This window comes from Numida meleagris, chromosome 1 (genome assembly GCF_002078875.1).
Source record: "Numida meleagris isolate 19003 breed g44 Domestic line chromosome 1, NumMel1.0, whole genome shotgun sequence".
Taxonomy (NCBI): Eukaryota; Metazoa; Chordata; class Aves; order Galliformes; family Numididae; genus Numida; species Numida meleagris.
In genome coordinates, this window is record NC_034409.1 from 142,226,065 (window position 1) to 142,247,781 (window position 21,717).

General features: G+C 52.2%; 1 protein-coding gene and 1 long non-coding RNA gene across 2 annotated transcripts; one reads left to right on the plus strand and one right to left on the minus strand.

The window, feature by feature from the left end:
- On the minus strand, positions 8,663–10,194 carry LOC110407938. Its single transcript, XR_002444097.1, has 2 exons — positions 10,108–10,194; positions 8,663–9,319 (listed from the first exon to the last, which is right to left on the minus strand). It is a non-coding gene; the product is annotated as an uncharacterized LOC110407938 (long non-coding RNA).
- On the plus strand, positions 14,936–18,328 carry LOC110407902 (G-protein coupled receptor 183-like). The gene is made up of 2 exons (XM_021416104.1): positions 14,936–15,647; positions 16,455–18,328. Exon 2 carries the CDS (start codon positions 16,481–16,483, stop codon positions 17,534–17,536), a length of 1,056 nt encoding a protein of 351 aa, XP_021271779.1. The 5' UTR covers positions 14,936–15,647; positions 16,455–16,480; the 3' UTR covers positions 17,537–18,328.

Consider the following 21,717-nt stretch of genomic DNA (forward strand, 5'->3'; position numbering starts at 1 on the left):
CATGGAAAGAGATTTCAAGATAGAGTCACTACTTTTATGTAAAGCGCCCTCCAGACTCATTAAAAAAGTTTACCACCTAAATAAAGCAAGCACACTGTAATTCTTAAACCCATAAAATTGTTAATATATGCATAATATTAGTCTACTCTTGCATGTACACCGCTTGATATCAATGAATGACATACAGTAAGGGTTTTACTGTAAGGAAATTAGCATATTAAACTACGTTTTGGTAAGTCTTAGATTGTAACATGAACTCAAGAAACGAGAGAATGTAAGCTGGGCGCTGCTCTGGGTTACTGAGTAAGTACAGCTAATGGTACACACATCCCTAGGAGAGCGTGCTGCAGTGCTTTGACACCCAAGTTTTATCTGTAATTGAAACTGCCCCGTTTCTCCTAGTTTACATCAACCAGTTAGAACCCCTTTGACAGCCAGCGGTGGGGACATGGGTGGTAGGCATTGTCCTGCTAGGCATGGCTGTGGCTCAAAGAGCTGGCACCATGTACTGCCCCTCCCCTGGCACTGGTACGTCCTCAGCTGCAGCACAGCATCCTGCTTTGGGATCTTCACTTCATCTTCATTTTGGGGATGTGGAAAACCAGAAAGGTTTCTGCAGCTGAGGGTTGCCACCATGGTCCATGGCCTGGAGGGCAGCTCCTGGAAGGCAGCTCCTGGAAGGAGCTGGCCCTGTCCCATGTTGTGAAGAGAAGCCCAAAGTGTGGTCCAGCAGCAGCCTGGAGCTGCCTGAGGGGCACATACAGAGAGCAGGGCCACACTCTTCTTGGTGCTGCCAGAGGATGTAACAAAGGGCCACACATGGTAGATGCAGAAGCTCAGGCTGGTCACATCTGAACGTACTTTAGCACTGCAAGGTAGAGTACAGGCAGTGAATCTCCTAAACCCATACATTTGTTGTAGGCTAGGTTGTAGGAAACTGTAAATGATGCCGGAAGTGGTACTTCCAATGTCTAACCTCCATCCTTTCCTTGCAAATCCTTGGATTTTTCTCTCTGACACTAGGAGTAAGAGGAGGTGATTCTGCCCCTCTATTCTGCTCTCATGAAACCCCACCTGGAGTATTGTGTGCAGCCCTGGAGCCCCCAGCACAAGAAAGAAATGGAGCTGTTGGAGCAGGTCCAGAGGAGGGCCACAAAGATGATCAGAGGGCTGGAGCACCTCCCCTACAAGGACAGGCTGAGAGAACTGGGGCTCTTCAGGCTGGAGAAGAGAAGGCTCTGAGGAGACCCTATAGCAGCCTTCCACTACCTGAAGGGGGCCTACAGGAAAGCTGGGGAGGGACTTTTCATAGGGGCATGTAGCAACAGGAGGAGGGGAAATGGCTTTAAACTGGAAGAGGGTAGATTTAGACTGGATATTAGGAAGAAATTCTTTACTGTGAGGGTGGTTAGACAATGGAACATGTTGCCCAATGAGGCTGTGGGTGCCCCCTCCCTGGAAGCATGCAAGGCCAGGCTGGATGGGGCTTTAAGCAACCTGGTCTAGTGGGAGGTGTCCCCTCCCTAGAGCAGGGGGGTTGGAACTCGATGATCTTAAAGGTCCCTTCCAACCCAAACCATTCTACGATTCTATAATGTTCTGACAACAAAACTTTGTTTTGTGACAGCCTGAACTAGGTTGGAGCCCAGTGATGGAGTTTTTTGTTAAGACAAATCTTCTGTTTACAGGGCAGAAGTTACCCACATACTGCAGTAAAACATCAGACCCAATTCTGGGCAACAGCTTGGACGCCTCTTGTTTGCCATCTTTCCTTTTTCTGCCACTGCTTACATGCTGATACGTGGCATGGTGCAGGCAAGGCTTTGCTTCATTTTTAAATCTCATGGTGACAAATCCCTCATCCTTTTCTGCTCAGACATTACCTCTATTTCCCTTCTGTCTGACTGGGCCGGACAGTGCGGAAACTTTTCCTCTGCTCTAGCAAAGCCATCTGTTGGAAGACAATCCCTGCCTTGGACTTTATGTGAAGTCCTGTCTGTATGATTTGCAGCTGGTGCTAAATTCACATTCGGTTCTTCTCCTGCCTCGGGATTAGCAGCATGAGAACCACAGGATTTGCTTTTTCTAGCAAAAGCTCTCCTCTGCACACACCCTTTCCCAGCTATCCTTGGAAAAGCGTCCCCAGACCCTTTCCTGGCTGCCCCAAGCTTTCCCACAGCCCCAGGCTGCTGCTGCTGCCCCAATCCTAGCTGCCCACCTCCTGTGCCACAGTGGTGCTCCAAATAACATCATAAATCTCACTTCACAGGCTCTTGCCTGACAGCAAGCCACACAAACCACCCAAACGAGAGCTTTCCTGAACCACATTTGCAGAAAGGATGGGGTCACAGAGCAAGCAGACCCACCCCATCTCTGATTTCTTTGATATGGACACCATATGGGCCACCGAGCTGGTCCCTACTCCCTGGAGCTTTTGTTCATGTATATTGTAAGCTCCTTAAAAAAAAAAAAAAAAATTACCAAAGCCCCAATGAGTTCCCTAAGCGAAACAAGCAGGTAAGGTAGTGCTGCATATGGCGCTAGTAAAACTAACAGTGAAAGTTGGCAAGAGCCAAGAGGCCTTTGTATTAATTCTCAGGAGTTTCAGATATAGCCTAATGTAATTACTTGCTCTACTTTGTAGCTTTTTAAGAGGAAAGCGTGTGCTTTAAAAAGTTACATTTCCAAATAAAACAGTCAGGTCTGGAGCAGACAAAGTGCCTGATTCTTGTCCCTCTGAAGTCAACAGCAAAACTCCCGTTGACTCAAATCAGAGCAGGATTACGTCTCAAATTTAAGAAATATAAGCCAACAGAGTCGCTGTCTTTTAAAATTCACTGACCAAGCTACAAGGCTGTACCCAGTATTGCTCTTAAATGCAATTTTCCCTACTTTCTTTTCCCCACCTGAGGCTCCAGAAGATCTTGGCTCCACTGGCTGGGCCTCCATCAATGACATTAGAGTTTAAATTTGTTTCTCACATGAAGACGCCTGCTCTGCAGACATCTGAGCGTAGGTGGTACATCCAGAGTCACCGACTCTCACTGGACAAATGTGATGGTTTCATGCAAGAAACATTCATGCTGTACTTCTATATATCAGAACAGTCATTCTGTCAAAGTATCTTAAATTTCACTTAACAAAACCAAGCACCTGTGTTCTCTCTTAGCCTTTTTCTGGCTTAGATCTTGCCATGGCTATCAACAGAGCAGCCAGAAGCGATGCAAAGCTGAACTGCACAAAGATCCTTGTGCTGTGTATGCGCTGGCTTAAGAAACACTCCCCAGTCCTCTCTGAATAGCAAACACGGTGTGGAAAGGGCCCCCTGTAGCCATCTGGTGCTGGGAGCAGTCTCCTATCAGCCTGCAGCTCCTTGCAATTCACCTTCCTGTATGGTTCCTAAGAGCAATGCGTGTTCCATCGCCTCAGCTCACCCTGTTATTTCACTTCAAGTGTTTATGGTTTCTAATCAGCACCTACCTCCCTATACTGGAGTTTGTCCCATACCCATGGTGGGTTTTTCATTTGGGTTTCTCCCGGCCTGCTTTCAATCAGTCACTCTGGTCACGTGCCTCCAAGGGTAGATGAGAAGCAGATTTTATCAAATTGGCATAAAATGCAGTAAAGCTGCACTGGCTTTTGATAATTTCAGTCCTATCATTCACAGGGTTTATTAGCAACATTTTCCTGTTGATTTTCCACAGCTGTCGTAGGAGATCTCCGTCTAAGTGCAGAGAGGGGAGCACTGCAAAGCCCAGCACTTGTGGTCTGCCCCTGGCCCTGCAACGCCTAGCAAAGGATGGGGCTGGGGCACCAGCACTGCAGCTTGCAGGAACCAGTCCTCAGCTGAGCTGTAAAGGCACACACAAGTGCCCTAGTGAGAAAAAGGGCTGCTGAGCTCACACTCAGCTGGATGAGAGAGGCACGTGAGCAGGGGGTAGCTCTGGACCTTCACCTCCCTCTGCTTGATGTGCTCCACCTGCCGAGGAGATGCCCTGGGAAAGGCATCTCCTGGCTGTGGGGTGTGGGCTCTGACACCGGGAGAGGCTTTGTGTGATGCACCGTGCACTGACCCTGCTGCCCTTATGGAGGTGTGCATCCTCCTCCTGGCATCTTTCCTCCTTCCTTCTCCACCTGTGTAACAAGGACTATCCCTGACAATAAATTCAAACGCAGCAGCTGCACCAGCGCCCTTTTATTTACCAGGAAGAAACATGTGCTCTCACGATGACTGATGTTAACAGAGGTAAAGAGTGACAGGAGTGCAGCTGCCTCCTCCAGCCCAGCGCTGCTCCTGCTCAGCTGCTGGGGCCCACCTGGTGCCCGGGGACCAGGGGTCTGTGCCCAGGTTGGGGGACACGGCTGCTGCTTTCCCCTTTGCAAATTCAGGTGGTAGCAAACCCTCTTCTACCCATCCCCCCCACCATTGTTCCTCCTGCTCCCACTTGCCCCGCACACTCCCACGGGCTGCAGAGCTGTTGAGGTGCCTGCACCAGCCCACCTCCTTGTGCACAGTGTTCCCGGCTGCAAGGTTCACCCCTCCTGGGAGTGACACCTGTGACACCTCATTAGCCCGCCAATCAGTGTGGCTGGGAGGCTTGTCTGCCAGCTTCAAAGTTCTAGATCAGCCAACGTTGCCGCAATAAACATTCTCGCAGCCCCACAGATCAGTGAGACTGGCCAGACCTGATGGCCTTTCCTGCTGTCCCTTGCGAAAGATGCTTGGCCGGGTGCCCGTAGAGCAGCAGACACACCGCTCCACGTGCCCTGCAACTAACAGACGAGGTGCCCAGCAGCCACGCAGCTGCTGAAGGACTTGTGACTGCCTGTACAAACACAGGTGGTTTAGGTGTGCCTGCAAAGCTCGGGAGCGAGTCGGTAGTGCCCTGGGAACACGGAAGCACCCGCCGCAAGAGCAGTGGTTCCAACCGGGGGACACTGGGGTCCCTGTAGAGCAGTGCCCTCCTTGTGCCGCAGGGCCCTGCGCGTCCTCCTGGCACAGGGGTGCGGGCGGCAGCGGCGTGGAAGGCGAGAGTGGGTTTGCTCGATGTGAGCCGTGATTGCCGCCGGCATTTCCGTCAGTGAGATGCAAAGCTAGCCACTGACAACAAACCCCGCTCTCAGTTTCACCCCAAAACCAAGGGTGTTGCGTCTGGTTTCTAACAATGGGAGCAATGTCGGGGTGAAAGGGCTGCGAATGATTTCCCTCTAGCAATAGGCGATGAGGTGCGACAGTCCGAGGCTTAAGATCATGCGAGTTAGCCCGAGGCTTATGTCTCAGTTTTGCTTTGAGGCAACCCAGACATTCAAAGCGAAACCCGGCTAAGACCACGGCGGGGACTGCCTTACTTTCAGACTTCACCCTACCCAGCAAGGTTTGAGGCATGCAAATGGGGGCCCGAACTCGAAGGCGATGAAAGCATCAAAGGAAGGAGGCTGGGGAAGCCCTGGGGCAGAGATCAACCCTCCGACCGTCGCTGCGATTAGATTTCATTCAAACACTGAATCGCGACGCTAACCACTAACGGCAGCACACCAAGATCCACGCAAAGTAAGCCGAGAACCGGTCGCTCTTGGAGGTTTTTTGCCCCTCTTTGCATCAGGCAGCCGTTCCAGCCCGAGGAACCCCTCCCGGGCCGTTCCCGAAGCCGCAAGGTGCGCCCACAGGGCCCCACGGCGCTGCCCGCTACGTCGTACAAACGGTGACCTCTAGTGGGGAAGCTGCTCCTCCTCCTCCGCAACCCAGCGAAAATCTCACGAAGGCAGCTGCTGCTGCCCGTTAGCACCTCCGAGAGAGTTAAGGAGACGGGCGTTTGGGCGAGGTGGGCTCTGCTGTTGGCACCCAAGAGTGCCATTCGATGGTGGCGGAGGCTTTGTGCGGAGCTGCTCCCGTGTTTTTCCTATTAAAAATCTTGTTCTTGTAAGCGGAGATTAATCCAGTACTTAATCACAGCTACTGCCTAATCCCAAACTGACGTTTCTCACGTTTATGGGGAAGTAAGCCTACTTTCTATGGATCACAATTGCACCTCTATGAATCCCAAAAATAGCACCCGAAGATTAACAACTATTTTTCGCTGTCTTTCCCTTTTACTAACTCCTCACCATTTCTTCAGCATTCCCCATTTTGCAGAGGATGTGGCTTGGGAGCCATCATCCCCATCTCCCCCTGCATCCCCTCCCTGCTCTGGGTGGGTCTGGGAGGAGGAGGAGGAGGAAGAGGATGCCTCCTTCTCCTCCTGCACTTCTTCCTGCTGCTTCCCAGCGCCCTGCTGGCCCTCTCACCCAAGACCAGACTCCAGGGCAAACCCAAGCCCTTCAGCCAACACGGGCTGATGTGCTCAGCCTCATCGGCTCGTCTCCTTTCTGCACCTGTGGGGGTCTGGAGCCATACACACCCCCCGTATGCACCTCCCTCCTTGCCTACTCAGGGCGAGTGCTGCTGCAGGGCTTGCACAGGGCTTTGCAATTTCTGTGCAGCCCATCACCCGGAGATGAGAGCAATCACTTCTTCCCCACAACCTCTATGAATCTGCGCCAAGACATGCTGACAGCTCCATGTCGCCCTCCTGAGCTCAAGCCTGGAGAAATGCCCATCAGAAAGATAAACTACTGAGAGCTTCTTTGGTTTAAGCAGGTGAAGAGGCGCACGCTCAGGATGCAGCTTGGACAGGAGTGCTCCTCGCTGGACCGCATCTGAAGAGGGGGAATCAGAGTGCCAGTTCCCCCATAAGCACCGGGCATCTGATGGAGGGACCAGCATCACATGGCTTTGGTGTGTCCCCCTGGAAGCCCTGCAGGTGTTGAGACATCACTGTGCCAAGGCCCGTCCCTGCACTGAGTGGCTTTTGTCCTGTGCTGCAGGAGCAGAGCAGCACTGTGGGTGCTCACTCTGCACTTGTCTTATGGAGAGTGTGGTCACTGCTTGGGGATATTTATTTTGAATATGAGCCTCATTGCACTTTGCTCAGTGGACCTTGCTAAGGGACCTCAATGTGAAACCTCTCTTTTACCTCAGACTGGTTTCACAGAATCATAGAATTAGCTAGGTTGGAAACGACCTACAAGATCATCCAGTCCAACCATCCACCTACCACCAATAACCCCACTAGACCATGTCTCTCAACGCTATATCTAAATGTTTCTTGAACACCTCCAGGGACGGTGACTCAACCACCTCCCTGGGCAGCCCATTCCACTTCTGGTGTATCGCATCCAAGCAGTGCACACTCTTTCCCTGTTCAGCATAATGCCTTTTCAAAGACTTCCTCCTCTAACAACAACCTTGTGTGAGCTCCTACACCCACCTGGCTGCATGGAATCTGCCCACAAACATGCTATATCCAAACAAGTAGGATGAAGGCATCCACATCTCAAGAATAAAGCACGTTTCTGAACATAAAATCACCTTCACCCTCATCTTCACCCCAGTCTACACCCAATTACAAATTACAAATGTGAAATTCCACTGTCAGCATGAATCATATCAGAAAAAGTGCCCTGTGCCTGGGGAGGGTGGTGGGACTCACAGGCATCCCCGTTCTGCTGGTGGTGGCTGGGGTGGCCCAGTAGCCCTGTTATGAGAAGGAGAAGAATGCAGAAATTGCTTTATCAGAGAGAGACACAGTCTGACAACCATGGCCTGGCTATTAATATGTGAAATCAGTGCGATCACCTTGCAATATAACAGCATTTAAAGGGGGATTATAAACAGGAGGGAAATCAACTTTTTACACAGACAGATAGTGATAGGACAAGGGGGGATGGTTTTAAAAGAAAGGAGGGGAGATTCAGATTAGATGTCAGGGGGAAGTTTGTCATAGAGAGGGTGGCGAGGTGCAGGCTGTGGATGCCTCATCCCTGGAGGTATTCAAGCCCAGGCTGAATGGGCCCCTGGGCAGTTTGATCTGGAACTTGATCTAGCTGATGGCAACCCTGCCTGTGGCATTGGGTTGGAACTTGATGATCCTTGAGGCCTCTTCCAACCCAAGGCATTCCATGATTCTATGTTTCTATGATTCTATGATCCTCATCTGCCCTCCTGAAGAGTGAGTAAGACTAGCTGCTGAAACAACACTATCTTCATTTCTAGCAAGTACTGATTTTATCCTTCCTAGAAGTTTGTGCTCATGTCAGACTAGGACGATGACTCTACTGCCACAGCCTGATTGGATGTGTTTTCTGAAAGTGCTAAACAGGCACACTGGTCACCTCATGTGAAGTTCCATGTTTAGTAATCAATGGTCAAGGCCACCCAAAGTAATCAGATGACTACAGCTCTGGAGGGGAAGTTACTGTCCCCTTCAAATTTCCCTCAGAAACCCCCTTTGTTTCTTGTCCTTTTAGAACTATTCTTTGTGATTCCTGTTTGTTATCAGAGCAGCTTTGATCCATCGTGACCACCAGCACCCGGAGTGATCCCAGGCCCCCTCCAGCAGCACCGAGCTCCCAGGCACAGGAGGGACCTGATGGCAGAGCCTTCCGTGCACAAGGGCACTAATGCTGCCCTCTGCAGAGGTGCCAGCCCCAGGTGACACTAGGGACACGTCAAAGCTGGGCCCTGCTAAAGAATGGGTGCGATGCTGTAAGAGCACAGGCGCCATAGCTGTGTGAGGACGGGGACCCGTTCCTGCATTTGAACATCATTTAAAAGTAACCGCAATTTTAAACAACTTTGAGGTCAGGCTTTGATCGGGGGCGTGAAGAACCAAACGCTTCCCTCCACCCGGGTGTTTCAGAATGACGAGTGCGACAGCAGCGCAGCCCGGCGCTGGTTGCTGCAGACGAGCCCTGCTGGCGGGCAGCCAGATGCAGGAGGAGCTGCCAGCTCACTTGCACAGCACGCTCAGCCCCGCCGTCTTCTGTCACGAGCGAAATGCTGGGTGGATAACAGTCGTGAAAGCAAATTCACCATTTTTAGTGCCTCTAAGAAGTTCCAGCATGGCTTACAGGCGTGGTCCCACTGTAAGGTTCCTGGCTGTGTGATGCCAGACCACAATACTGTGATTTGTATGAGAAATCTGATTGCCACCTTCAAGATGCCACACGCTCCCCAGGGTCTGGTGACAGAGGCGCAATCTGTGCAGATGCTCGGGTGTGAGCATAGGCTGAGCAGGGGGCAGGGGACACCTTCATCCCCGCGAGCCCTTGTGTTGGGTTTGCTGGCACTGCCTGCTGGGACAGCACCCTCACCTGTGCTGTGAAAAGCCCATTTTCTTCCCCTGCTGATGTTGGGCCAGGGCATCTGTTAACCTGGATCAGGTGAGGCTCACAGGCTCCTGGGCTGAGCGATGCTCCTTTTGAGGTCCATTTTCCATACCTACCATGCACACAGAAAGCTCACCTGAAGATGCAAAAGCTTGTATCGTTTGTTATTTCTTATTATTTTTGTTACATTTTATGGGGTTTTCAGAAGTCGCTCTACTTGCAATTACACTGTTAGACCAAATTCTTTTAGGCCACAAATCATTCAAAGCACCATGCATCGAGTATAGCTATATTAGAGCTCAGAGAGCCAAGTGTTTTCAATAAGCATTAGCAGCTAAAACGTTAGTACATGTGCAGTGAGTGAAACCCCGGGAAGCAAAAATCCTGCTATGAAGGGGATAATTTGGTAACTGCTCCCCTGGGAGCGCGAGGCAGGAGAGCAGCTGCAGTGTGGGCTCAGGAGACGAGCATGGAGAAGGAAAGGTGCATAATGGATGTGTGGAAACAATGTTTAGGCAACAAATCCAGTGGTTGCTTAAAGTGGTACGGTTTAAGATCTGTCTGTCTGGTCTTACAAGTAAAGCCCTAAAGAGCATAATTTGCAGACTGGGAAAGAAATCCTTCAATGTAATCCAGATGTTTACAGCATTACCAAAAAACCCACGATCTGATTAAATGTATGGATTTAAAATCAGTGTAGCTAAAATGGGACATTTTCTTGGGTAGATGCACAGAATCATGAGGGATAGAAGAGGCGTGGGGGCTGCTGAATGAAGCACTCTGTCTGTTTGAGGTGGTCAGCAGGGCAACAGCCCAGTCAGGGAAGGGAGCAGCAGAAACGTGTGGGACCCATGCGGGGTTTGGTACTATTTAACTGGCGGAGGAATCCGAGACACTCACCTTGTTTTGCCATACAGCTGAAGAATGCCAGAACATCTCTGTTCTCTACCTCCAATGACTTTCAGGCTTTCTGAGGTTATGAAATAATGTAGGTATGCAAGTCAACGCCCCAAAAACCTTAGAAGCCCGTGAGAACTAACAGCCAACTTTTCTTGCGCCCTTGAACAGTGTGTTAGTTGCATGAATATGGTCCTCCATGGGGAAATTGCAAAGCAAAGCTGAGGACACACCAAGAGATGTTGTTCTCCATTTGCTGTTGAATACCGAAAGTGCTTCTTCTCTATTCCATTTTCCAGCTCCTTATGACATCATCTGCTGCTTGGAGATCCCAGAACCTCAGGCTGGCTGAGGTGGGCAGGGCCCTCTGTGTCCCTGCGGCCCAGCCCCTGCTCCAGCAGCGCCACCCAGAGCAGGGTGCCCAGGCCCATGGCCAGGTGGCTTCTGGAGAGCTCCAGGGAGGAGACCCCACAGCCTCTGGGCAGCCTGTGCCAGTGCTCTGGCACCCGCACAGCGCAGAAGTGCTCCTGGTGTTCAGAGGGAGCCTCCTGGGTTCCAGTTTGTGCCCACAGCCTCTTGTCCTGGCACTGGGCACCACTGAGAAGAGCCTGGCTCCGTCCTCTCTGCACCCTCCCTTCATGTATTAATTAATCATTAATATTAATACAATGTTGTAATTAATGAAAGATCATAAATAGCATCCTCCTGAGGCTCCCCTGCTGCAGGCTGAGCAGTCCCAGCTCTCTCAGCCTTTTCTCATGGGGGAGATGCTCCCATTGTCCATCATCCCCATGGCTGTCTGCTGGACTCTCCAGTAACTCCACATCCCTCCTGTATCAGGGAGCACAGAACTGGGTACAAACCTATGTGAGATGTGCACATATGCACGCACAAACAGGAGCATCCTCTGCTCTGGGAGCAGGGCAGGAGGTTGGGCTGCAGCACGCTCTGTGGTTACGCTTCCCCAGCACTTTCTGTTATGTGACGTCTTTCTCTTCTGTACAGCTTTGGCACAGCAGGTATTGTTTGGGTTGGGGCTGTTGTGGAAACACAGCTAGGGGATGAATGCTGCTGGGAAATTCCACCAAAAAACAGATTAGCAATTTCTCCCACTACAATTCAAGAGAAGCATTCCATTTTCAGACATAAAAACAACAAGGCTGTGGTTTTGCAGCGAAGTGCTGGCCCCTCAGGGAGAGCACCTTGATGGGCCAGGGTGCTCACAGGAACGCGGCCACCAGCTTTTGGCCATTCAGGAACCACTGTGTAGCATGAGATTGGGTATAAGGAAAAAGTTCTTTATGATATGGGTGGTGAGGCACTGCAACAGGTTGCCCAGAGAGGTGGTGGGTGCCCCGTCCTTGGAGACATTCAAAGTGAGGCTGGATGGGGCTCTGAGCAACCTGGTCGAGCTGTAAGTGTCCCTGTTCATTGCTGAGGGTTGGACTAGGTGGCCCTTAAGGGTTCCTTCCAACTCAAACAATTCTAAAATTCTATGAGATGCCCCTCGCCCACAGCAAGGCACGGAGGGCAGCACCAAGAAGCCATCTTCAAGCCGCATCTAACAAATTAGGAGAGGCCAGCAGCAAGCCCACGTGCCGTGCCACATCCAGGCAGCTGGACCCAGCGGAGCTGCAGACCGCTCCCCAGCAAGAGGAGCCCAGCTCCTCAGCAGTGCATTGCTCTCGCTGGTGCCACAGCTGCACCCTACAAGTGTGTGCGCACATGTAGTGTGTGCGGCCCCGCTGCAAGGAAAAACAGACAAAAATAGGACCTCTGATCTCCAAGCCTGCCTTCTGATCACCCTTTTTTTTTAAAAAAAAAAAACAACAAACGTTTAAACATTGTTTTTAACCACAGAAATCAGATACCCAGACAACTTTCATCTCATTCCTGCAGAATCAAAATGGAGCTTCTCAACAGCGGGGCGGCGTGGGACCGGCACCGCTCACACTCAGCAGAGGAAGTTGCCTCATAATGCGAATTTCCCGGGTATTTCTCCCAGCTGGGAGCCCAGGCCTGAGTGCTGCCGGGCCTTGGGACACACCCTGCAGCCAGCTGGCCCTGAGCAGCGCTGGGCACTGCCCCTCAGTGATCCTCTGCGCTGTGTGGGGCTCCAGTGCCATCCCCTGAAGCAGATTTCATCTCCTGAAGCAGGTGTCATTTGCATCATGATGTGTTTTTCCCGACGAAGGTTTAGGATGAGATTAGGTTTCAAGAATACCCAATTGTTTTCTCGAGATTTTCTTCACAAAGCGATAAGAATCTCAACATAGGTTCTGCAGTTTCCATCGTCTTGAGTTGAAGCCTCCCAAGTGCCATCCTCCCCCCACAGCTGCTGCCCTCAGTGGGCAAGCTGCTGCCAAAACCAGCTGTTCTTTCCGTGGTCCTGCTCCCCTCCAGGTGAACAGCCAGGCACCCAGCGGGGAAAATCCCTGCCTCTCGCATTGAAACCGAAAGCACCTGGATGGGAGATTTTGTGTCTGAACCCCGAGCTTCCTGACAATGTTTTGCACCTGAAGACAAAAGCAGCAGCCACAGCTTAAGTGTGGAGGAAGCCAGGAGAGGCGATGATACAATGGAAAGAAAGCGCAAAGCTTCCTGCCGGCCCTGGCAGGAGGGGATGCTGCCTGTTCACCCCGGGCCCTGAGGCAGGCTCTGCCAGCACCACTGGTTTGGGTATGGGGATCACAAGTGGAGCAAGCCTGGTGCCCACATGTATGAGGCCTTCACAAGCTCCCCTCAGTGATCCCATGGGCCCTGGGCCTGGGGAGTGAGGCCCAGCAGCCTGCAGGACAAGAGGGAGATGGAGATGATGGTGGCTCTTGGTGGGGCAGCACAGGGGCTCTGCTGTGAGAAGGCTGGATATTAGGAAAAACTTCTTCTCAGAAAGAGTGGTCAGGCACCGGCACAGTCTGCCCAGGGACATGGCGGAGTCACCGCCCCTGGAGGTGTTCAAGAACTCTGTGGGTGTGGTGCTGAGCGACATGGTTAGTGGGCACGGTGGACATGGGTTGGTGGTTGGACAAGGTGATCTGAGAGGTCTCTTCCAACCTTAATGATTCCATGATTCTATGAAAGCCACCACAGTGACTGACGGAGCCAAACATGAGTGGAACAAGCAGACCAGCATTGAGGGGCTGAGTGACGGTGACACGTGTCACACCAGCCTGAGGGACCAGCTCCCAGAGGAGCCACTGGCAGGCCCTTCCACTGCGCAACACAAAGCTCATGGGAAAAGGCCTCCAGGATCCAAGAGGGGCTGCAGGGAGCCCCAGAATACTTGGGGCAGTTTGCAGCCCTCATGGCGTGCCCTCATGTCCTGGGCTTTGCATGAAACGGGGACTGGAGGGTGGGTAACACCAAAATGGAACCATATTAAGCAGGAGGCACCCATGGTGGGCCTGGCATCTCTGGCTGCCCTGGGGCTGCCAGGCCCCACCAGCCCTGCGTCCTACGGGTGCTTCAGAGGCAGGAGCTCCATCAGAAGGGTTCCTAGCCTGGAGGAGCTGTGGGTGCGGCATGGCGGGGCTTGGTGGGGCCGTGCAGCGGGTGGGGCTGGGCTGCACGCCCGTAGGCTGCACCTGCTGCATGCAGGGCAGGAGCGTGTTTTGCACAGAAGAAGCCACTTCCTTTCTTCTGCATTGAAAAAAAATAAAATCAAGTGGAGCTCGTTGCTTTCACCCTCCTTATTCCCAAGCACATGTGTGCTGGCTCTGGAAGAAACTGGGGGACCTTTGAGCTTCCTGGCCTGTGGTTGAGGCCAATGGTGCCAGCGGGGGCCATCCCTCCTTCTGCCTTCCCTTCCCTCAGGAGATCTTTGGCCTCTGCCCACCATCCTGGTGTCGCAGTGCCTTCTTGCACCCCTCAAGCAGCCCTGGGGATGGACGGGGATAGCAGGTCTGGCCTGGGGATGATGCTTTCAGGTTTTTCACAGAAAGCTCTCCTGACAAGTGCACCAGGAGTGCAGCCACGAACCTCTCCGGGGCCAGGCAGCACTCACCCTGGTGACCTTGGTGGGAGCAGGGGGTTACCTCAGCCCACGCTGCATTTCAGCAACACATTGGGTAAAGGACAGTCCCAAATCTGCTCTTGGGTGTGCACTCAGGAGAACCCTTTGCAGTGTTACCTCCTCTGGGCATCACCATGATGGAGAAGCTCAAGGACATCTGAGAACCATGCTGGTTTGGGTGGCCTAACTATTGCCAACTGCACAGGTAGAAAGCCCCTCTCTTACTAAGGAATATTGTCTCCTCAGCAGATCCTTCCCCTCAAGCAATACAGACCCTGAGCAACAGGAGTATATCCATTCACAGATGGCAAATTTTCATTATTAGTCTTTAAGTCACAGTGGTTCATGGCAATACCATTCACTGTGTAATTTCTATACACATGACTCACCATCCACGAGTACACAGATTAGTGCTGAGTTTAATGCCGCTCTGTTGTAAAGCATTACAAATATTATGCAATTAAAGAATTGGTTGAGCTTTACTACGATGAAGTGGTAATTCAAATTTAACTGTGACCTTAACCTCGACTTTTCTTGGCCTCAGTGTTTTCCAGCACCACCCTGAATGCCCCTTGCTGGGAATTTCCTAGCTTACTGGGAGTTTTTGGAAGGAGGAAAACAAAGAAAACAAGCCAGATCATCACCACCACCAAGGAAAAACCCCAGACCTCTGAGAAGAGAATAAAATCCTCCTGGGATTTGAAAGCTCCAGCAGTCTCCAGTACATGGTGCCCATGGGGAAGCTCATCCCAGAGGCAGCAGCCTAAGAATAAAGATATTCTTCCAATAAGGGCAAATTATCTAACTTCCAGTCTGTGTATCAAGGAGCAATGCCTGATGGTCTCTTCATCCCTCAAAAGGGGGAGATTTGCCCCCAGAAGGGCAATGAGAGGCAGCCAGGGATGTTCCACACTAGAGGCTGCACCAGGGTTCGTCCAGGCTTTGTTGGGGCCCCATCAGGCTTCTGTGGCCATGGCCAAGGGGCTGAGCATGTGAAGTGGGGCTGGAGCTGTTCTCCTGGCTCACTTGCATTTTGCGTCCTCACGGACGTTTTCACAGTAAAACCCAAAGTCGGCCGAGATGTCAGGAGTGATTGCTGTGCAGGTACAGTCATTTATCTTCTTCTACTAAGAATAACCCTGCAGCAGCCAAATGCCTCTCATACATCGAGAAAGGAAAAGAAAAAAAAAAAAAAAAAAAGCCCAGTGAGAACGCACAGTTTTACTAAATCTAAGAGAGGGAAAAAAAAAAAAAAGCCCAAACCTCCCGGTGCTTTTATAGCGTGAGCCAATACCGAGAGGCGCTCACTCACACAGCAGGAGCCCGGCAGGGAGGGTCCTCACTGCCTGTGTCAGGGCAGCAGGAAGGGGAGGACGAGGGGGAAGCGGGGTGGGTGTGTGCCCGTGTCTGTCAGTGTACCTGTGTCGCTCTGGCTGTTTGCACCTCAGCCATCGGGAGTGAGAGGTGGCGTGGGGCTGTGTGCCCGCGGAGCAACAGGACACAGGACGCGACCTTGCAACAGCAGCAGGAGGTGAGCGGTGGCCGCATGGGATGGATGGGGTGGGGATGGATGGGATGGATGGGGCTGGATAGGACTGAATGGGATAGGGAAGGGTGGAACGGAGATGGGCGGGATGGGATGGGGACAGAGTGGAAGAGAACAGACAGGGATGGATGGGATGCGGATGGATGGGGCTGTTTGCAATGGGGCAGTGTGAGGGAGGACTCAGGGGGCACTGACCCCACAGTCCAAAGCACACCAAGGAGAAGGAGGGCGTGTTGTTTGGTAGCACTGAGTGCTCAGCTCCTGTCTTTGCATGGCATGAGGCACCATGTGCATGAAGATGGCTGGAATTTCTCTTTTCTTTGAATATTTTGTTTCTGCTTCTGCTCCCTGCCACTCGTGCCTGCCCCCAGAGCTCCTCCAGCCCCATCTCTGTCTGGCTGTTTTCTCAGTGAATCTCCCCATTGCCCCTGTGGTGATGAATCAGTGATCTCACTGCCACACAATTAGTTTGGGACCTGGTTTGCACAAGATGCAACTATTCTCCCCGCACGCCCTCGTCCTTTCTGGTATTGCTTGGATGTGAAAAAAAAAAAAAAAAAAAAAAGAGGAGATGGTGACAAGAAGCAGAAAGAAGACAATGAGTCACAGCCTTTGTTGTGCCGCTCGCACCGAAATCACGAGAGATGCATTTTTCCAAATGAGTCGGGCCGTGCGCTGCTGGGGGTGGCAGGGAGCAGGAGGGGCAGGCCAGGGGGTGGCGGGGAGCATGAAGGGACAGCCCTGTGGGTGCCGCTCCCGCCGCTGGGGTTTTACATCTGTTCCTACCCTCAGAGAGAAGGCTCGCGAGACACCCAAAAATGGCTACGGTGGTGGCCACATTCCCACCCGCCAACCTCACCCTCAACCAGAGCAGCTGCAACGTGCACAACCACCACTTCTCCGCCAAGGTCACCTTCTCCCTTTTCTACACTGCCCTGCTGGTGTTCGGCGCCTGCGGCAACATCCTGGCGCTCTGCATCACCTTCCAGCGCAGGAAGAAGAAACTCAACTCCACTGACCTCTACCTGGTGAACCTGGCCCTGTCCGATGCCCTCTTTACGCTAGCGCTGCCTGGCAGGATCGCCTACTATGTCCTGGAGTTTGACTGGCCCTTCGGGGACGGGTTCTGCCGGGTCACCGCCTTTGTCTTCTACATGAACACCTACGTGAGCATCTACTTCATGACCTGCGTCAGCGTGGACCGCTACATCGCGGTGGTGCGCACCAGGCACCCTGGCAGGGCCCGCAGGGTCAGCCGCGCCAGGGCTGTCTGCGCCCTCGTCTGGTTCCTGGTGTGCCTGCAGACGGCACCACTGCTGCTGCGGCCCATGACGCGCCGGATGGGTGACAAGCTGACGTGCATGGAGTACTTCAACTTCGAGGAGATTCCCAAGCTGCCCTACATACTCCTGGTGGCCTGTGTGCTCGGCTTCTTCCTGCCCGTGGGCATCATTTTGGTGTGCTATGTGCAGATCAACCTCAAGCTCTGCCAGACCGCCAAGGAGAACCCGCTGACGGTGAGGAACGGGCACCACCGCCGGGCCTTCACCGTCATCTTGGTGGTGCTGCTGGCTCTCCTGCTCTGCTTCAGCCCCTACCACATCAACATCGTCCAATTCATGGTCAGGAAGATCCTCCACCAGCCGTCCTGCCGCGAGCAGCAGGCCTTCAAGATGTCCCTGCAAGTCACCGTGGCATTCATGAACTTCAACTGCTGCATCGACCCCATCATCTACTTCTTTGCCTTCCGGGGCTACAAGCGGAGGCTGCTCCGCATCTTCAGGAACAGTGGCTCCACAGCCACCTCCTCCACCGCCAAGACCCCCTCTGAGAGCAACAGCAACAGCCAGCCGCCCGGCTCCAGCTCTGTCTAGCGGCGTGACCCTCCCGTTCTCTCCATCTGGCAGTGCGTGGAACATTCCCTGCAGCAGCAGTGGGGCCGGGCCGCAGAGCAGGACCAGACCCCACTGCACTGCCTGGAGCCAGGGGCTCTCGCACAGCCAACCCCAGCACCAACCCAGCTGCTGCCTGCAGCTCCTTCCCTGCGGGGATGAAGATCAGCTTGCTGCTGTCCCTCCACCACACACTGCATGGGGTGGGTGGCAAGTGGGCACCCTGTGGGCAGATCCTGGTCTCCTCCGTGGCACTGGGAGGAGGTGCAGGGTTCCCCGCAATGCTCTCCAGGAAATCTTCACTCCACCCTTCCCATAAAATGGACTGATGGTGGTCTTACATGGCCTTGGCTGATCTTCCCTTGAACCCGCGGACCTGGGACGTGAGCCAGCCCAGGCTGGTCCTGGGGCCTTGCTACGGGCAGGTCACGCACGACCCTCACCAGAGCCCTGAGGCATCTGGTTCCCATCAAAACCTGTGCAGCAAGGAGAAGGTTGGTGTGACCGAGGAGCTCCACAGCTCCGCTCTGAAGCTGCTGGACTATGAGGCTGGACACAAGCGAATCAGATTTCATGGTGCCTGGTCTTGTACTGAAGGCTGGAAGGGCCAGAGATATGCACGGGGACATGAAGAGGAGGAAAAACAGCTTTCTTTTGCTTAACTTTAAAGCAGTTCCATTAATGATACTTTTGATTAATAGGAGTCGTTCACAAAGGCAGTAACATTTCCTTGTTGCTTGAAGGTTAATAATACAGGTGTGTGCAGCCCTTTAAGTGTGCATGAGTTATATTTCGGATGCCAATAGCTTCACCTGCACACAGGTGACTGCAGCGTGGCTCAGGGGGATGCAGAGAGTACCAGAGGTTGGAAGGGCCTCCAGCAGAGCCCTACAGGGTACCCGAGCCCTCGGTACAGGCCTGAAGGGAGCCCACGTCCAAAAAGCACATTACAATGGGCATGGAAGAGCTGGTGGGCACTAACTGAGGGGTATTCATGGTGTGAGCACTGTGAAGGAGCCTGGCATGGAACCCCAGCACACAGAGCCTGCTGGGAGCTGGGCTACCACGCACATGAGGTTGGTGGCCGTGAGTTTGTCCAGCAGAGGATCAGGGGTTGCAAGGAGGGGCTCCCACGCAGAGGTGTTCCTGTGCCGTATCCCCTCCCATGGAGGCACTCCTGGTGCCCTGCTTTACAGCTGATGCAAAGCGTGAAAACGGGGCATTTCACCACAATGAGACACTCACAGAAACCTCCCCCATGGGCACAGAACACTTTCTCTACATTTCATTCACTGCACAATGCTTGCCTCAGTCAGCACGTTTGCGTGGCAGCAGAGACGTGCATGTTTCCTGCTGCTCACCTCACTCATGTGTGAACTGGCTGAGAACGTTTCATCCCTCCTCTTATCAGCTCCCATCAGTAACTGCATTGCCACAGCTTTTGCTCCCTTCCTGACATCCTTCTCAGTGCAAACGCATCTGCACCCAGCGCCATGCTGCTGCCATCAGATGAGGGATGGCTGCAGTTGCAGGCACCCGCCAAGATAACATCAGGGGAGCGGCTGCAGCGGGCGGGTGCTGCTGGCCTGCAGGGAGCACGTGGCCGCACCTGGCAGAGCATCCCCTGCTGACAGGGGGAGCTGGGACCTGCCCGGGGTTTCTAACATTTCTATTTTCATACTAATTTTTTTCTTTAAACCATGCCTGGAACTCCCCATTTCACACCAGGCCACCCGTCCTTGTACGGCACCATGATGTTGCCATGTGAAAGCGCGTGCATTGACCGAACCCAACAGCATCTCACCGAGCAGCTCCCGCACGCAGGTCCCCACCAGCCCCCATCAACACTCCATCAGCTGCTGGGGCGACGCGGGGCTCTGCTTCACCACTGGGATTGGCTGGGACTGACCACACTGTGCTCCTCCCGTGGTAAATGCAGCACCATGTGCAAAAGCAACCAAATTAAATGGGTGGATGACCTTAGCAGACGTCCCTATTGGATGACCTTAGCAGACGTCCCTACAACAAAAACCATAGGTGGATTATCTATCTCTACAGGCTCAGCTGCACTGCTGATCTGCTCGTGTTATCCTAGCTCTCTCATTTCTCTGAGCTTCATCTCGCCCAAATCTTCTTCATTAAACTTAAATGCCAGTTTTGTTGCCTACTTTTCTCTGGCCAGAAGGCCAGATGCTGCCTCCAGCTCAGCCATGCAGTCCCTGTCCCCACCACTGCTCCCCATCTCATGGTTGGGCTGCTGACACCTGGTGGTGCACACCCTCTTGAATTTCAGCATAGAGCTGCGTGCCCTTTCTGCAGCCAAAACATCTCTTCTCAGCAAAAGAGGAATGGAATATCGCCAAGAGTTAAACAAGCACTGTATGCTTTATAGAAACACATACACACGTATAATAAAATAGGTGTGTATGTGCATATATATATACACATATAGTGCTTGTGTGCTCACACGACGCTCCTAACAAAACAAAAAAGGAGTTTATGCTCCCTTGTATAAAACTCATTCCTATGACTACCGACTTAAAGAAAGTCAATCTCGTATAGGAGAACGCACACAAGCAATTAAATGCACCCATTCCACAATACTACCTTGCACTATGCTTGCTTGCTTGGTTCTCGGTTTCAGACAGAAGTCACGAGACGTCCTTCACATGCTCCCGGGCCACACAGGAGGTACCAGCCCCGGAGCACACCTGCTCAACTCAGCAGCACGGGGCCTTTGCTTTGGGAGAGGGAAAAGTTTGGGTGAGGTACAGAGCCCAACCACTCTGTGTCTCAGCAAGGAGCTGAGGCTTGAGAACTGCTCACCAGGCAGATTTCCACGAATGCAAACATCTGTGGGTGCATTTCAAAGTCCCAGAACCATCTAGGAAAGTCCCCAGTAAATGACTGCGCTGTTGTCTCAAGACGACATTCCCAAGCTGTTAGAGAACTCTGAAAAGCAGCTACCATTACTGCAAAGCACCAAACCTTGGCTTTACTAAGATCAGTGTGAATTTCCTAGGGACTTAAAATCCTCTCCATAGAAAAGCATTCCGCGCTATCTCACAGCCTAAACATAATCTTTGTGTCACACCTCAAAATCTGTATGGTGACATTTCAAGCCGCTCTGGGCACGCGCTGTGAAGGCTGGAAGGAGCACGCTCCTCATGCCCACAGAAATGGTCCGCAGATGCGTCACAAGCAAGAGGAGACTGAGGTCTTGCCCAGCCCTGGCGCATGGAGCTTTCTTGTACAAAACAGGAACTCAGCTCAGCTGCACCAGGGACCCCTCCTTTCACCACTTCTTTTTTTTTTTTCTTTTTTTTTTTTTTCCCTGATTGGAAATCACAACTCTGGGAGCATTCTGAGCAAAAACTCTTCTACAGAAGTCAGGTTTCCAGCTGACATCACCAAGACCTGAACTTCACCCCTCATGTTTGATCATGTGTTGTGAAATGGGGCTTTCCAAAGAGAGACCTTCGGATGCTCTCCGTATAGATAACAGCAGGCCAGGACTCAGACTTGGACAATATCCACCAATGTGCCCAGGATGCCTCTTTTATGCTTTAAAATTCCATGGAAGAAATGCTCATTGTGCCTGCTCCCAGAACAGGGCACGTGTCCACGCGTCCTGTTCAACCCACCCAGGGAAGGTGGACTTTTATTTCCTTCAGAGAACATTTTTATGTCTGAAAAAATGTATTAGTCTTCATTGCTGATTATGATAAAATACTTGTGGAGGAAGAGTCTGTATGTTTCAAAATGAAAACATGTACTTGTTTCAAAACGCTTACCATGGTTGCCTACACAAATCGCTATATTTTTTTAGAAGACATTCTCACACTTGCCCTGCCTAAGGCAGCCAGTTTCCAGCTATCTGGGTACGGAAACATCCCCAGCCTGCACACATACACACGCACAGGGCACTGACTTTATTGCAGAAGTATGTTACGTGCCTAAAGATGAACAAGTTTGACGTTACGCCTGGATAAGGTCTTGGATGCCTGAAGGACTGTTTTCAGTTTTATCAGTCAGTTAAAAAAAAAAACCCTCAAACAAACAACAACAACAAAAACCCAGTGTATCTCTCAGTCTCTAAATATTGTGCTGTAATTCCCCAGTGAATATTCCAGGCGAAGTGCAACTGCACAGATCGTACTTCA

Bases quoted from the DNA above. Each gene is read 5' to 3' on its own strand.
- LOC110407902 (XM_021416104.1), top strand. From the start codon at position 16,481: ATGGCTACGGTGGTGGCCACATTCCCACCCGCCAACCTCACCCTCAAC.